At 37.1% G+C, this 17189-nt stretch overlaps 1 protein-coding gene across 2 annotated transcripts in view; it reads left to right on the forward strand.

The window, feature by feature from the left end:
• si:dkeyp-113d7.10 (myoneurin) overlaps positions 1-16507 on the forward strand; it is an 83863-nt gene extending 67356 nt beyond the window's left edge. Inside the window, exons 1-4 of one of the 2 annotated variants that reach the window (XM_048203033.1) lie at positions 4654-5161; positions 13943-14254; positions 15335-15652; positions 15737-16507. In XM_048203033.1, the coding sequence (XP_048058990.1) occupies positions 4828-5161; positions 13943-14254; positions 15335-15652; positions 15737-16176 (1404 nt within the window). In that variant the 5' untranslated portion in view covers positions 4654-4827 and the 3' untranslated portion in view covers positions 16177-16507. Of the gene's footprint in view, positions 1-4653; positions 5162-13942; positions 14255-15334; positions 15653-15736 lie in introns of those variants that run through there. The other variant, XM_048203034.1, reaches the window with a different exon arrangement.
• Positions 16508-17189: the final 682 nt, after the last annotated feature.

Here is a 17189-nt window from a genome sequence, read left to right on the forward strand (position 1 = left end):
CCTGTTCTTCTGAGGTCTTTTAAACAAATGAGATTTATATAAGAGGGAGGAAACAATGGAGTTTTAGACTCACTGTATGTCATTTCCATATACTGAACTCTTGTTATTTAACTATGCCAAGATAAATTCAATTTTTAATTCGAGGGCACCTTTAAACTTGTGAAAATGACCTAAAATGATAGAAACCATCTCTGGAATTTTTTTTTAAATCAAGCGTTAATCAAGCACCTGACTCCCAGGTGACTCACGTCTACCTATAGGAATACAACGCCTATCACAAAATCCATATACAAGTTCCTCTGTATTATCAGCAGCTATTGCATTTCTCAGGAGCTAATTACCCTCCTCCATCCCCAGCTCCTCCTTTCTTCAGTCAGGATTGGCCTTATGATTCTCCTGAATCAGACTAATTCTTGAAATATATGTACATGTTAAAATTATTGACATTAATGATATCTGCATATGTTGGTTCTGTTCTGTTTACCCTAAGGGCGGTTATTGCTGCTCTCCCTGCTCCTATTCATGCTAGGTTGCATGGACGCACAGGGAGTTCTTGCCCAGAACAGAACCATACTGCCAATACAAACTCTATGCCATTATCAATCATATTTGATGATAGTGTTCCTGGCAGAAGTGTAATTTGATTGTTTAGTTTGTCTCACGTCCCATTAGATTACATGGAGAGGGTGGGGTTTATGAGCTATACTGCATCCAGCCACCTGGGGGTGATCTAAACGTTTTGGCTTCACCCGAGGAGAGATTGGGGGTTAGGTGCCTTGCTCAAGGGCACCTCAGTTGTGGGTAATAAGAGTGGAAGAATGTGCTGTTCTTTCACTCCCCCACCTACATTTCCTGCCTTCATTCCGCCTTGTTACCTGCCATTAATTCACCACTGCAATGGGATTCCCAAGTGCATAAATGAGGTGTGCTCAATGTTTTGCTGCCTCTCAGAAAACAACCACATAAAACCTCTGCTATATGACGAATAAACATTAATAAAATAAACAGAAGGTACAGGTACAGGTCCGGAACAGTGGACCATGGCCCATTTTTATTTGGGGGTCCTTCGATTTTTTTGTATTAGATTAAAACATTTTTTTGGTTGTGTCACCCACCATAACTAATATTAACAAAGTTTTAATGCCAGGCTACTATATATACAGTATAATGTACATTTTTCAAAAAGTATAGCTGTCTTGAGGCTGTTTTGCAGTTCTGACAGGTACAAAATGAAATCATCTAAACATCTGCACATTAAGTTACAAAGCTTAAAACTTAGAAAGCAAGGTATCAGCACTACTGAAAAAGTTTTTTTTTTTTTTTTTTTTTTTGACATTCTGCATACTTAATTTGTTTTTTTGGGTTCTTGTCATTTCAGTGAACGGCTGTAAGAACTATTCAAGGTAAAATTAATATATATCAACTTGATCCATCCTCAAGCTGGTGCCTGCTAGTGTGGTAGAATAGCAGACCAAACCAACCAACTGGCATAAAACTTTACTGCTTTGCATTGAAATAGTAAAATAAATTATTTGTATTTGTTTTAAATGATTTTAAGGTCCTGGCAGACCATGAGGACCTGACTGACCTATCAATTGTCACCTTGTGCTTATTGGAGGTCTTGACCTAAAACACCTAAAACAGTCTTTTTACTTAAATATAAACATTATTGTTTATAAAATCCTTAATCCCGTTACTTTTTAATTAAACAAGGCATTTTGTTCTGTTGTTCTCCACTGAAAAATTTGAATGCAATTAGTTCAGCCATCATGCCAAAAAGGATGACCTCAAGAGTTAAAATAGCGTTTTATTTGATACAGTTATCATACTGCACCCCCTGGTGTTTGAAAACTGTGCTGTTTGTGGAGCATATTATACAGCTATTATATTAGCTGTATAGGCCTATATGCGTTGCAAGAAACATATGTGGCAGACTTTGAGACAGAGTGTTATTTAAATAGAGTGAAATACATATATATTATCATGGTGAAATGTGGCCCCCACATGCTATCATATAGTAGATGTCTGCTTATCTGCCATGCTTATCATTGAACATATGTTATTCACAGTACATTGTAACAAGCCCTGGTCTTTTACATGGTTTTTCTTCAGTATTGCTTGAGCTACATCACAAAACATGCACAACAAGAATACCCTTATTTTATAAATTACTAGGTCTATCCTTCATTTGTCAATTTTAAATGATTTTTAGAAATATTCTCAAATCAATCGATTGTTTTATTCATTTTAAAGTTGTTAAGTGTTTCGAATGCTTCAAAAACTTTCCTAATAGAAATTGACAAAAAAAAAAATATTGGTTGAAATGTATTTTCAAACATAGTCTTGGCTTTCAAACTGCATTATTTCGAATGTAATACAGCTGGCAATTCTTGTTCAAATGAATAACTTTTTTGTGCTGTCATTTGCACTACTAAACACGCTTTAAAGTTTTCAAGAACACAAAGTTGTCAGTGAATTCCGTGAATTAAAGTTTAATGGTTGAATACTGCATGAATGTGACTTCACCTGCTAACCAAATAAAATAAAAAAAATAAAAATGTGAAAAATTAACTCTTCAAAAGTAAAAGGTAAACTCTCTCAAATTGCAACACAGTGAAGCAGCAGAATTAAAAAAAAGAATACTGAATTATAGAAAATTGTGTCCTCCATGGAGGGGCGGTTTTCTCAAAAGCTCACTCGAGATAATAGCATCTGGAAAAAAAGAGACACATGAACAAGATGTACAAAAGGAATGAATCATTGAGTAATGATTATGACCTTGAACTTTATAACAATCAGCTAAGATCTTACAGGAGCTGCACATTATCTACGGAAAATACCTCAAATTAATTGTATGTCTCTCTTTGACCCATTAAACTACCAGACATAGTTTAGTAACACTGTGTTGGTGTGAGTCCCGCAGTCTTCTTCCTCTGTTGCTATAGGAAGAGGAACCAGGGCTGTGGCATATTTGTGACCACAGATCGCATACACGACAAGGGAGTTCTTTTCCTGCCATTTTATGTCTTCAAAAACTCATTTGAAATGAACCAAACTTCTAAAAATTACATTCACAGGAGATGAAGGCTGCAGTCATATTAGTAGTGTAATAAAAGTTTTTTTGTGTTTGTTTGTTTGTTTGTTTGTTGTTGTTATTTAACATGAAGCGGGTTGCCTCAATGGGGCAGACATTTGTTTGCTGAAGAAATGAGCAACTGAAAACTTAGCAGATTCAGTCATATGCTTTTGTTCACTGTAGTTTAAAGGGTTAGTTCACCCAAAAATAATGTCATTAATTACTCACCCTCATGCCGTTCCACACCCGTAAGGCCTTCGTTCATCTTCGGAACACAAATTAAGATATTTTTGTTGAAATCCAATTACTCAGTGAGGCCTGCATAGCCAGCAATGACACTTCCTCTCTCAAGATCCATAAAAACATATTTAAATCAGTTCATGTGAGTACAGTGGTTCAATATTAACATTATAAAGCGACAAGAATATTTTTAGTGATGGCCGATTTCAAAACACTGCTTCAGGAAGCTTCTGAGTGTTATGAATCTTTTGTGTCGAATCAGTGGTTCGGAGCGCCAAAGTCACGTGATTTCAGCAGTTTGGCGGTTTGACGCGATCCGAATCATGATTCGACACAAAAGATTCATAACGCTCCGAAGCTTCATGAAGCAGTGTTTTGAAATCGGCCATCACTAAATAAGTCTTTATTTTGTTTTTTTGGCGCACCAAAAATATTCTTGTCGCTTTATAATATTAATATTGAACCACTGTACTCGCATGAACTGATTTAAATATGTTTTTAGTACATTAATGGATCTTGAGAGAGGCCTCACTGAGTCATCGGATTTCAACAAAAATATCTTAATTTGTGTTCCGAAGGTCTTACGGGTGTGGAACGACATGAGGGTGAGTAATTAATGACATTATTTTCATTTTTGGGTGAACTAACCCTTTAAGTCCAGCATCCTACTGCACCTTAAAGACATCCTGAGCTTTTCTATTATCACAAATATTTGTGGGCGTGGTCAATAAAATGAATAATTACATTTAAAATAGATTTCTTTTATCAAATCATTTTACATGTTTCTTACGCAATAAACACTATAATTATCTTGGGAAAATATATGCTGGCTTGGCACTGGCAGCTCAATTTCAAAGCACCGTACATGCGTTTGAATCTGTAATCTAGCATGATACTCGCCCCACCTTCCTTCTAAATCATGCAGCGGCTGTTTTACCGTATTCAAAGTAGAGGAGCGCACTCAAAACGTTTGTAAGCAGTGGGAGTCAATGAAGGAAAATCACAATAGCATGCGCGACAAAAGTAGTGGATATAATAGGCAATAACTGAGTATCTATAATCTATTAAACGTTAAAGAGTTTTAAATTAATCATTAAATGAATCACCCCCCTCCCTCAGTCCAAAACTACAAAACGTCGGATGCACAAACCTGCTAACAAATTAAAATTAAAATTAGGCTAAACTACTTTTATTGAAAACGGCGTTTTGCCCTGGCTTGTTTCTGGGTTATGTGCGCAATACGTTTTAAATTTGGGGCAAAATGGCGTAGTGGTCGTCTGAGGGAAGATCCTCAAATGTGCTTATGGACTACTTTGAATCCCTGTGCGACTTCACGGTACAGTACGGTACAGCATACTAAGGGGTGTATACATCCACGATGTGTTTCGCGAGAAAGGGGTAACTGTTCGTTTCTAGGCAGTTGTTCTGGGGCACTTCTGTATATTTAACACTATTTTGGGGGGTATGAAGAAGAAGAATGACAGAGGTCTTCCAACAGAGCGGTTGTAAACATGAACGGTGCCCTGTACATTTCGTTTTTCCAAGGTCAGCTGGAGTCCGCACTGGAGCAGGTAGTGCAGCTCGCCGTTCAGGAAATCACCAAGACTGTTGGGGCCACTTTGAATTCAATGCTATTGGAAACAGCCACCAAAGAGCAGGAAAATCAGCGTTTAAGGGCAACTCTTCAGTCTCGACAGCAAGAATACGGAGGGAACGGGAAAAGCAATGCGTCTAAAAGAAAAACAGACGCGAACGATGAAACAAAGCAACACACCCCCAGTCAGAGCCCTGACTGTGGCGTTCAGTCTGAAACGCTCAGACGTGAACAGAAAGGGCGAGCAGTCGGTAAGCCTATTTGTGTGCAAACTGTGTTTTTACTGAATGGAAATGAGCTAAATGTCTCTAATATCGTGTACAATAATCCGTGTTGTTAAAGCGCTCGTGTATACAATGCAAATCTGACTCGATGGCTTGGTGCGCAGTGACGAGGTTTTTAAAAACAAGGGTAAACACCATTTTGAACGGAAGGAGGAAGTCATTGTAAACTTAGGCTCTGTTTTTGCACCCATGCATTTCAATTCCCTAATTGTGGTTAAACGCCCCTACATTTCAGAAACGTGGCACGAATGACCCTGTTGGTAAATCCAAACCATGCCCTGGTGGAAAATCCAGCTTTAGATGTTAGATGTGTTTTGGAACATGGTAGTTGGTTTCTTGGCTGGCCATTAGCTGTTTTAACAGACATTATGTTACAAAAATCAGTTTTCTTTCTGGTCCAAGATTGTCTACTAGCTTGCAACATGACCAGCCAGACACCAGCTACCCTGATCTAAAAACAACTACTAGCAAAAGCTAAATTTCAGTCTTATTTGTTTATTTTCTTGGTAAAGTTCAGATAGCAATCAAGATAAAATCCATAAGTTAAGGGACTATTGTTGGTAAAACCAATTGTTTACTCTATTAGAGGAAGTGTCCAAGTCTGCATAATTGTTCTAAGTAGACTGTAGAGAAACAACGCATTGTTTTAGACTGAATGTTTTGTCTTTGTTGAGTGGAATCGTATCATTGAAGGAAGTTTCTGATGTCTGGTCTTTGAAATGAATCCTGGTTAGCAGTCCTCAGGCCTGTGTGGGCATGTATACATGGACAGTTTGATGTTTGGAGTGTGGCTGACTTGTTATGACTGCTGCCAATGGCTGGATTGGGTGATGACGCTTCTGTCGTTGAGCTGCTCCTTAGCGCTGCTTTTCATACTGCGGTGACGGTAGCCATGGGGAGGGTGTCTTTGCCTTGCATTTTAGCCAATGGAGGTGGTTAGAAGGAGCCACACCTACCGGACCCTGCGGAGGGTATCCATGGTTGGGGTTTGGGGGGGGGAGTATCATGAGAGTCTTCATTCTGCATAAGCAGGGACTGCAGCCAAATTACAAAGGAGCCCAATGATCTTCTTTGCATGTCAACATGCTCTTGTAATACGTTTTTTTCAACAGTGCTCCAATTTAATTTCTTTGATATAGATCAAATGAATAGTCAAATGAATCAAGATCAGACATTCCCATTTACCTTGCATACTGTTCAAAATTTGCATTTGAATAGGTAAATCTTTATTTTCCATTGCAGCTTTCTTAAAGTCAACATCAGGCCTACTAACCCAGGGCTAGTGTGAGATAGTTCCGGGCCATTTGAAACCACTGCTGTGTTGCCACTGAAAAACTTTTAATTCCTTGCAGACTTAAAGGGTTATTTCACCCAAAAATTAAAATTCTGTCATTAATTACTCACCCACTTCATGTCGTTCTACACCCGTAAGACCTTTGTTCATTTTCGGAACACAAATTAAGATATTTTTGATAAAATCCGATGGCTCAGTGAGGCCTGCATTGTCAGCAAGACAATTAACACTTTCAATGCCCAGAAAGCTACTAAAGATGTATTTAAAACAGTTAATGTAAATACAGTGGTTCAACCTTAATGTTATGAAGCAACGAGAATACTTTTTGTGTGCCAAAAAAACAAAATAACGGCATTATTCAATAGGGCTGGGTAAAAAATATCGATTTCTCGATTTTAATCGATTCTCATTTTTACGAACCGATATCGATTCTTGGGATTTAAGAATTGATATCGGTTCATAAAAATGAGAATCGATTAAAAATGAGAAACCGATTTCAGTTGATGAACGAGTAGAATATGTAGCGCCTCCCATCCAATAAATCACAATAATCTTTGTGTTTTGTTAATTTTGATATGAAGCAAAGTCTCAGATTTCAAATGACGTCCATCTTATTATGAGATTCAAAAAATAAATACCGTTTTGGCGCTGTTTAATGTGACGTGACGTCTCAGATCGCTTTAACTGAGGCACTAAAGCGGCAGCACGGAGCGCACGTGAACATCCTCTCCTCCGCTTTAATACCAGTTACAGCGCAAAATAAACACGAATAAACATCTGAAGGTATGTTACAATATACAGTACAACTTACCGAAAGTATCATGTCTCGTGTAATCGCTCAATCAGTGTTTCAACCGCGGAAAGACGTCAATAAAACAGCTTGTAAACAATGTCACGTAACGTCACATTTACCTCAGAAAAATATATTCAGTGACCATAAACTCAGTAGTCAGCTAGAAAAGTGTACTCTAGAAAGCAACATTCTGATATAGCTATGCACCGTTACATATTCATTATAATATATAATGTTCTCCAATATTTAATGTATGTTTGAATAAATCAGTTATGACAGCCATTTAAATGTTTATATTTAAAAAAAACGAATTGGAGTAGAAATACGATTATGTAATTCTAAACTTTATTTATAATAAAAAACAAATTGAGTGTAATTTAAGTGTGTGTGTATATAAATAAGTTAATTTAACCTTCTATATTATTATAGTAGTACCAACTGACTTACATGTGTAGTTTACAGCATTAGTTGATTTTTTTTTTTTTTTCCTCTAGAAAATTTGCCATGTACTATAACTGAAATACTACATCCAAAATAATTGAAATCGAATCGAATTGAAAGCATGTGAATAGTAATCGAATCGAATCGTGAAAATTGTGTCAATACCCAGCCCTATTATTCAGCAATATCTAGTGATGGGCGATTTCAAAACACTGTTTCATGAAACTTCGAAGTTTTACGAATCTTTTGTTTCGAATCAGTGTTTGGGAGCGTGTAACAAACTGCCAAGATGAACGAAGGTCTTACGGGTGTGGAACGACATGAGGGTGAGTAATTAATGACTGAATTTTCATTTTTGGGTGAACTAACCCTTTAATCTGGTGCTTTTTGTGATTGTTGCAAATTCAAAATATTGCTGGCTAATGTAGCTGAGCAGACAACGCAAGAATGACTGGTGAATGTTTCGAGAGCGTCAGAAAAGAAATGTGTTGAAAACTACAAACCAATTAGTAATGGTTTGCAGTGTATGCTATCATTTTCCTTCAAAATTAATTTATGGAGTTACATTATAGCTTTGTACTTTGCAGCCGGTTTTATAATCTTATTGTAAAGAAACAAATATATTTGTGAAGAGAAAAACTGAAAACTGTTAAGAAAATGTGTAACATTTAATGAAAAAAAAAAAAAGTATTTCTAGCAAATATAAAATACTTTGCTAAAATGAAAATGTATCTTTTTTCTTCTTTTTTTAGAAATATATTTTTAGATTCGCTAGTAATAATATTGTTTTAAATATCTTAAATTGTAAATACTTTTTTTTTGGTCATATTTTTGTGATTGGGCCCAAAAAAATCCATAATTGTTGAGCCCTGAAAATGAAATCAAAATGGATTTTTAATGCATTATTAATGGTTGTGAAAGATACATTAGTTTGCCTTATTCCAAAGAAATAAAAGCCTCTGAAACTACTTTTTCTTTTTGATTGACATCACAGAGCCCTCTTACTTTTCAGCCTCGCTCCTGTCATATAGGCCATTTACACCTGGTATTAAGAAGCATTTTCATCAGTCCGATCACTAGTGGACGACACTAAATAAAGGTGTAAACGGGGTCTAAAATATCCTGAGTTTGTCCACTTTAGACCATTTCCAGAGGTAGTCGAAAATGCATTCTACCTGATTGCTTTCGTAGTGTAGATGGTCATGTGGTCGAATGTGTTCGAACAGCCACAAAAGACGTCTACTCTCTGTCTACTAATCTAATGGGTAAACATTATGAGAAGCATGCTAGCCAGACAGGATTTAAACTTTGTTGGCTGAAGACCAAAGTTTAAGATCACTTACAGAAGTAGTCAGAGACGCTCATGAGGTCAAATGCGTCCAACCACAAAATGTTGAATGCCAAACAACCACAAAAGGCTGCCTGCTCTCTGTCCACTGACCTAACACGTAAACATTATGGAAAGCGCGCTAGCCAGATGGGTTTTAAACTTTGTCTGCTGAAGACCTAAGTTTGGTTTGAAGACTTAAACGTATAATGCATAATGTTCTCTCCCTATTCCTGACACACACAGCGTTCTGCCGGTCTTGCGGCTGTCAGAGCAGAAACAAAAGCTGCTTCTCTGTATGTTTTTCCATTGTCTCTTTTCACGTTCATATGTAAATTGCGTGAGTTTATTTCATCCATTAGATTGAAAGATCTGAAAAAGCTTGTACATTTACTCGCCCCTCGAAGAAATCAGGACAGAAGTGGTCGAAAGTGGATAAAAGAAACGTATTAAAACACCAGGTGTAAACGGGTATATGTGTGTCCCTCATCTACTTGTGATCTGATCGACCAAAACACATCTTAATACCATATATAAACAGGGCCTATAAACCATTTTGCATGCATCCATTCAGTTGCCAGTGGATCAAGTCAAGTCATGCACTACATTTCATTTTCTTGAATATCCTGTTTCATTCTGCAGTGCATCACATTTCAGAAGTATACTGGGTTTTGAATGGCCTTTCATGTTGTCTAGAATGTGTTGCACATTTTCATCATTAGTATGAGCTGGGGTGTCAAATTACATGGAGTTTAAGAATTAAATAAATCGTCTTAGCCAACATAGTTTGATATTGACAGCTAATGATTTAGAATTTACAGCTTTCCCTATCCGATCTTTTTTTTAATCCTCATCTCAAGAAATATCTGCATACACACGAAACCACTGAAACCGACTCAAAACAATGTAGTATACATGCCAGATCAGTATGTGGCGCTGTAATTCTGCCACAGAAATACACTAAAAAGGAAAATAAGACTTGGAGCATGCGCAAAAACCTTGGACGAAACGCCGATTCGATACAAAAAATTTTTATGTGTACTACACGTGTCTGTATAGTTTAATGACCAAACATGTATGTATTCTATGTTGTCAGTCACTAGTTTTGTTATTTTATTTTCGTGGTTTTTGTGATTGTCTGTGTTTCTATGTTGCTGAAGTTTCAATTGGACTACCTGATAATTATCACATACAATTAAAGGCAGGGTAGGTAAAAAATTCATTAAAAATTTTTTTTTCAAAATTTGTTTAAACTTTAATTATATATCAATACATATTTAAAATGTAAGTACTCTGAAAAAGAAAGTATAAAAATCGAGTGTCTGTAGACCTCTCACGACTGTTTTAAAGACAGCTCATTATTTCCATTCACTCCACCCCCTCCCTTCTGGGCTCCTTCCAAAGCCATGCCCCCAAAACGCATGAACGTGCGACTCCGACCACTGAGCTGGAAGACGCATTATTTACCTGAGACGAGCGGAGAGGAAGGAGCACAGTGCATGCAGTGACATCATGTCAGAATCACATGTAATAAAAATAACTTTATAATTATGAAGATAAACATAATTTAATTCGCTAACGAGTTAGTTATCTATAAGGCAAAGCTAAAAACAGGTTGCATGATACACGTTTTTCCATTACCATCATTTACACTGTGATGAAGATGAATTTCGTGTAAGATTCATAACATATACGTTGTTCTACAGATAAACAGAGTAACATACACTCAAATATCAACTCACAACTGCATTGCAGACACAAAATAATAACACACACATACAACAAAGTGTGTACGACACACACAGATAAAGACATCAGTAAACATAGGTAGAGAATATAAAAACAAAACAAAGGCGAAAAAAACGTGCAGGTAAACTTACAGGTGAACATGGTAAAAGAGTTAGACAGAGGGTAAATATAGTTCTAAGAAAAGTTCCTAGATGCGGAGTAACGTTAGGCCTACTATCTGTTAAACATGTATTTAGTTATCTAAAGCAAAATTATGCACAATTCAACATTATAGCTATCATCTTGAGCTAGGCCTATAGATTATTTATCGTCTCTACTACGGCTCGCTAAGTAATGTTATGTTAGCTATATTACGCAGCTACGTGTGCTAATGACACATGCTTCATGAAAAAATAAACAAAAAAATATGTATGATCAAAATACAAAAAGAAAGATTTACCTGTCCAGCAGAAATAAAGCCATCAAGGAGTCACTTTTCAGCCCCTTGAGTTCCCTCAGTTCTCGCCATCGCTGGAGAGCCACGCCGATATTAACTCGCGTTTTATTTCTTTGTTTATCCAAAGATTTTTTGTTCATTGCCTTTTCTTGTACTGTTACTGTCTTCCTTTTTTGCCTGGTTTGCCTTCACTAACTGCATAGGCCGGTACTGTGAATTTTGCTTGCTGTTTCTCTGCCATTGTTTTGGTATTCCTAGGATCCATGCCTCTTGAATTCCCCAAATCAAACGTGCGCGCGCAAGTGGGCAGGTCATGTGTGGCAAAAGGGTGGTTGCCATGGTTGCGAGAGAGTGACAGCCGCCTAAGCCAATCCTATGTTTCGTCCCGGATGGAAATAATGAGCTGTGTTTAATACAGATTAAACGGTCTAGAGTCACTCGATTTTTATACTCTTTTTATCAGAGTTCTTACATTTTAATTATGCATTGATATATATAGAAAGTTTAAACAAATTTGGAACAAAATTTCTTACCTACCCTGCCTTTAACCTGCACTGCACTGCAGCGCTGAAGAATGAAAAATTAAAAAAAAAAAATTATGGTACGTTTACACGTTTTCCTTTGTGTTTTTTGCATACAGACGACAAAGTTGTCAAAAGGACCCCCGTTCACACTGATCCGTGAAACGATTGTATTATACATGCCAGACCAGTAGTTGGCGACGTCACTTTGTAAAGAAACACTACATGCCTATAAACTGAACACGTAATACGCATGCACATGACGTCACCGTTTTCATAAATTCACGTTTTTGTAGTTTACACAGGGACAATACCGTTATTTTCAACAGTTTGCTTTTCAGGCCCCAAAAACTGTTGTCGTGTAAATGAATGGCCAAAACGCATAAAAAGTTTGCCGTTTTTAGTTGAAAATGGTGTAGTGCAAAAGCAACCCAAAACACTGCCTCAAGCATTTGTATTGTTTGATAACAGAAGAAAAGATATTAATTTCCACTGAAATCGATACATTTCTGTATGTATTTATTGTAATATAACTTTAATGTGACCACTTTGACATGTTAGTATATTTTTATATATATTTGGCAATATGTTAATAATATTATGTTCATATTTTAATTATGCTCACACAGTAAAATATGAAGTGGTATTTGGGGACTTTTTGATGTGGCTTTTCAGTGATCTGATCAAAATGGACACCATACAGTCAGTGAGGAATGCATGCTGTGCATTGCTGCAGGGAGGTTAATTTCATACAAGTTACAAGATAGCGCCCAACTCAAAAATCAGACCTGCAGCATTTCCTTCCCATTTCATTTCAAGCCACCAACGTCACATGAGTATAAGAAGTGCTAAGGTAATTACATAGAGGTTACATATGATTCCTCTTCTGTCCTGAAATACAGAGTTTTGGAGACACCTAAATCTTTTAATATCTGAACCTGAAATGTTCAGTATTATTACTCCAGTCTTCAGTTCAGTGTCACATGATCCTTCAGAAATCTTTCTAATATGCTGATTTGCTGCTAAAGAAACGATCCCAAATATATTATAACTGTTGAAACCTGTTTATTCAGGATTCTTTGATGAATAGAAAGTTAAAAAACAGCATTTATCTGAAATAGAAAGCTTTTTTTAAGATTATACACTACCGTTCAAAAATGAATACTTTAGAAATAATCAAAGAATCCTGAAAAAAAAATTGTACACAAATGTTATCAACATTGATAATATTAAGAAATGTTTCTTGAGCAGCAGCTCAGCATATTAGAATTATTTCTGAAGGGTCATGTGACACTGAACACTGGAGTAATGATGCTGAAAATTCAGCTTTGATCACTGGAATAAATTATATTTTAAAATATATTAAAATAGAGAACGGTTATTTTTAAATTGTAATAATATTTCACATTAAAAATTTTATTTTTAATCAAATAAATGCAGATTTGGTAAGCCTAAGAGATTTTGCATTGTACGTATATTTAAAAAAAAAAAAACCTCTGTTAATAGTTTCTGTAATTAAATCTATAGTTACACTCCTGACCCATCCCATTCCCCTTAACCTTAAACCTACTCGTACCACCGAACCTGTCCTAACTTTACACATATTCCACCTCAATAGCAGCAAAAGTGTTTTGCAAGACAACATGAACACAATAAGTAAATTGTTTGCATCTAACAATTTGATTTTCGTAGAACGTAGTAGTTGAAGTCTTCTAATATAATTTGGGACCATATGTATATTTAATTGGTTTTGCAGTGTTAGCTTTCTAATGTAACCATCATACTTTATTATGGTACTATACAAATGTTATTATACACCAGATTTAAAAATACCACTCAGTTTTATACACTATGTAACAGAGATCCCTGCTCCATCTCTGCATCTCCATCATGAGAAACGCTTTCGTAGTGACATTCTTCTTAGATTGCTTTGAATCTTGACAGCGTAATTGAGGCTTTAAATCTGAACTTTTGCTTGCTGAAAGTAAGGAGTGAAGCAAATTGGTGTGATTCTCGTAAATGTCAGCCAGCGGTCTTATTTGGTGCAGTGTGTGGATGGTGCAGAGAGAGATTGGATGATTTATATGCAGTGATTTAATACCTGTTTGTGTCATAAGATTCTCACCATATAGATTTTTTCCTATGTAAATATATCATAATGTCCCCCATTTTTGTCTCCATTTCAAGGTCAGTTAAAATCTGTTATGGAACACGTGCTGGAATTCGCCGTTTGCGAGCTGACCAAAATTGTGGAAGACAGCTTTGATGACCTGCTCTTGGAGTTCACCAAGAAGGAGGGGGAAAACCAGATACTGAAAGAGCAGCTACAGGAAAAGAAGATTGTGGAAACCAATGACGTGGTTGCTGTGGTACCAGAAGACTGCGAAAACGACTCTGCCTCTCCTAGCAGTTCCAAAGTAGAAAAGCAAGAGTCGAAAGGCCTGCAGGACCAATCACCCAAAAAAGGGTGGGAAAAGGAACAAACTGAATCCACCAATGGTACAAAGTTCAAAAGGACATCATTTATTTGAAATAGACATGATAAATGTCTAATTGAATGCTTTCTTGCTAATTAAAAGTATTTATTTTTACATACAGAAGTGTAAAGTTGGATAGAACTGCTTCCTATTTGTGGGCAGAATTTAATCCAAATGAATTGTGCCTGCTGGTAACATTATTTGCATAAGCTGTCTGCGTTGTTTTAGCACTATGCTCACTAAAAGAATTATGAAAACCAGGTTACTGTACAAATGCAACTGGTTTGTTGCAGTTCACTATCTTTCAGATCAGTTCTGAGTGCTAAATTGCGGAGGATTTAGCAGAATATCCTGACAGTAATACTTCACTGTAACTAAACGTCAATCCAGATATCAGGCTGGATATGCAGCTGTTTGCCGTCATTTTCTTGTGATTTGATGAAGTATAGCTCCCACAATCAATAGAAAAATGTACTTAAACACCTCTTTTAAATATAATATGCCCATTGTTCAAAAACAGCATTACAACAAAACTGAATTTCCCCTGTTATTAACACATGATTTTGGCACGCCTCAGTTTATTGTTCAACAGTTGACAGACCAGAGACAAAAATACTTTCTTGTTTTGCCATCTGTTCTTTGGGTTTCATTCAGAAGTCTATTTTTAAGCTCTTATGTAAAAACAAAGCAAACCTGGCCAACAATTCGTCCCAAGATTGCCTACTTTAAACATCTTCAGACAGATGTCGCCTGGATTGCGGATAATTAATGAATAAGACCCAAGTGCCTGTGCTGAAACGTGATTTTGTTTGTCCGTTTTTCTAACAATTTAATTTCATTCTAACTTGTATGTTGTTGCTTTCAAATGAATAATCACTTAGCCAAATGTCCCAGGTATTCAAAAGCAAATTCTACATTATTTACAAATAAAATGTAACCAAACTCCTCTGAATCCTCGATTGCTAAATCAGCAAGCAATGTTCATTTGGATTTCCAGTTTAGTTCAGTGTATAACCCTAATTATGAACTTATGAAGTCAATGAAGCCTTAAAAAAAGTAATTGTTCTTAATTTCCTCCTTAATTATGTTTTTTCCTCAACAGAACCAGACAAGCAGACTGTCATTGCAGTGTCTCAAGACTGGGTGCCCATCCTGGACAAAGTATTTGGGCAGAAGTGGTGCAATGACTTCTGGCAAATCAAAGAGGTCACCACCAGTAAGGAGGAGCGCAACGAGCTGAACTCTGCCTCAGTGACTGACATGGACAGCCTAATTCGAGAGACGCTCATGCCGTCTTGCCTGGCCAGTCAAAGGAAACTGGAGCTTGAGGTGGGGCAGCCGCCCTGGTTGCAGGTAGACGATATGGAGGTTGTTTCTCTATCCTCGGACACACAAGGCGTTCCAGTCGTCAGCTCCACAGGTAGGCTGCGCTGTGCTGATGAATTAGTATGGTTATGATTTAAAAGCATACTATCGTTTCAAGTCGCTTTGTTTTTATATACAGGCGACAACTCTCAAATCAGATCCCCGTCTATGTTGCAAAGACTCCTGACCCTTCCATCCCAGCTGCTCGAGGATGACGATGAGTCCATGGATGCCGTTCCCACTCTGGAAGTGTTCATGGACAAAGCTGATTCACAAGTCTGCAATGATTCAAAGAGTAACCAGGCAAATAAGAAAAAGGAAGAGGAGGTTGAAGTCGAGGAGGATGACGAAGGTGACGACGAGATGATGAGCAGGTGTGAGTCCTCGAAACCCAAAGGTAGGAGGAAATCCCATGCTTGCAAAGAGTGCGGCAGAAAGTTCAGCCGAGCTCATCTACTCAGAGCTCACCGGCAAACGCACGAGGAGACGCCCAACCGATGCCCGCAATGTGGAAAGAGTTTCTCCCAGTCTTCAAGGCTCCAGGCTCACTTACGGACGCACACGGACAAAACAATATGAGAGCGTGTAGATGAAGCAAATTCAGGAGAAATTTAGCAAATGAAAAGGGATGTTTTTCTAATATTTGTTGCTTTTCAGAGTGAGTCAGACTTTCAAATTCATTTCAAATAGGGATGCTCCGATCAGGATTTTCGCATTGGCCGATATCGATCCCGATCATTTAAGCTTTAAAGAAGTGATATGTAGTTGACTGTCATTGTTAACTTTTTTTTCTGATGAAATAATACCACAGATGCTGCCTTGGTTATATTATTCACAGTAATGTTGTACAACCCCAATTCCAGAAAAGTTGGGACATTTTGTAAAATGTAATAAAATCAAGAATTTGTGATTTTGTCTATTCTGTTCAACATTTATTTAACTGACAAAAGTACAAAGAGAAACTTTCCAATGTTTTCACTGGCCAAATTAATTGTATTTTGTAAATATAAACACATTTTGATTTTGATGGTTGCAACACCATCCAAAAAAGTTGAGACAGAGGCAAAATAGAAGTGAAAAATGTATGGAATATCCTAGTTAAACTGTTTTGAAACAGTCCACAGTTAGAAGGTGAATTGGTAATAGGTGAGGGTATCGTGATTGGGTATTAAAGGAGCATCCAAGCAAACATGGGTCATGGCTCACCACTGTGTACTGAATTTCATGAGAGAATTGTCAAACAATTCAAAAATCACATTTCTCAATGCAATATTTGAAACTATTTAGGACTTTCAGCATCTAGCATTCATAATATTGTGAAAAGATTCAGGGAATCCAGAGAAATCTCAGTCTGTATAGGGCAAGGCAGGAGACCTCCGTTTAATGTGTGTGACCTTCAAGCCTTCAGACAACATTACATGAGAAACCATCATGCTGCTGTGTTAAATATAGCCACATGGGCTCCGGAGAAACCCGTTGTCACTCAACACAGTCTGCCACTGCATCAAGAAACGCAACTTGAATCGCTGTTACGCAAGGAGAAAAATATACATCTGTTCTCTGGGACCGTGCTTATCTCAGATGGTCCAGAA

The sequence above is a fragment of the Megalobrama amblycephala genome, linkage group LG9 (assembly GCF_018812025.1).
Source record: "Megalobrama amblycephala isolate DHTTF-2021 linkage group LG9, ASM1881202v1, whole genome shotgun sequence".
Lineage (NCBI taxonomy): Eukaryota > Metazoa > Chordata > Actinopteri > Cypriniformes > Xenocyprididae > Megalobrama > Megalobrama amblycephala.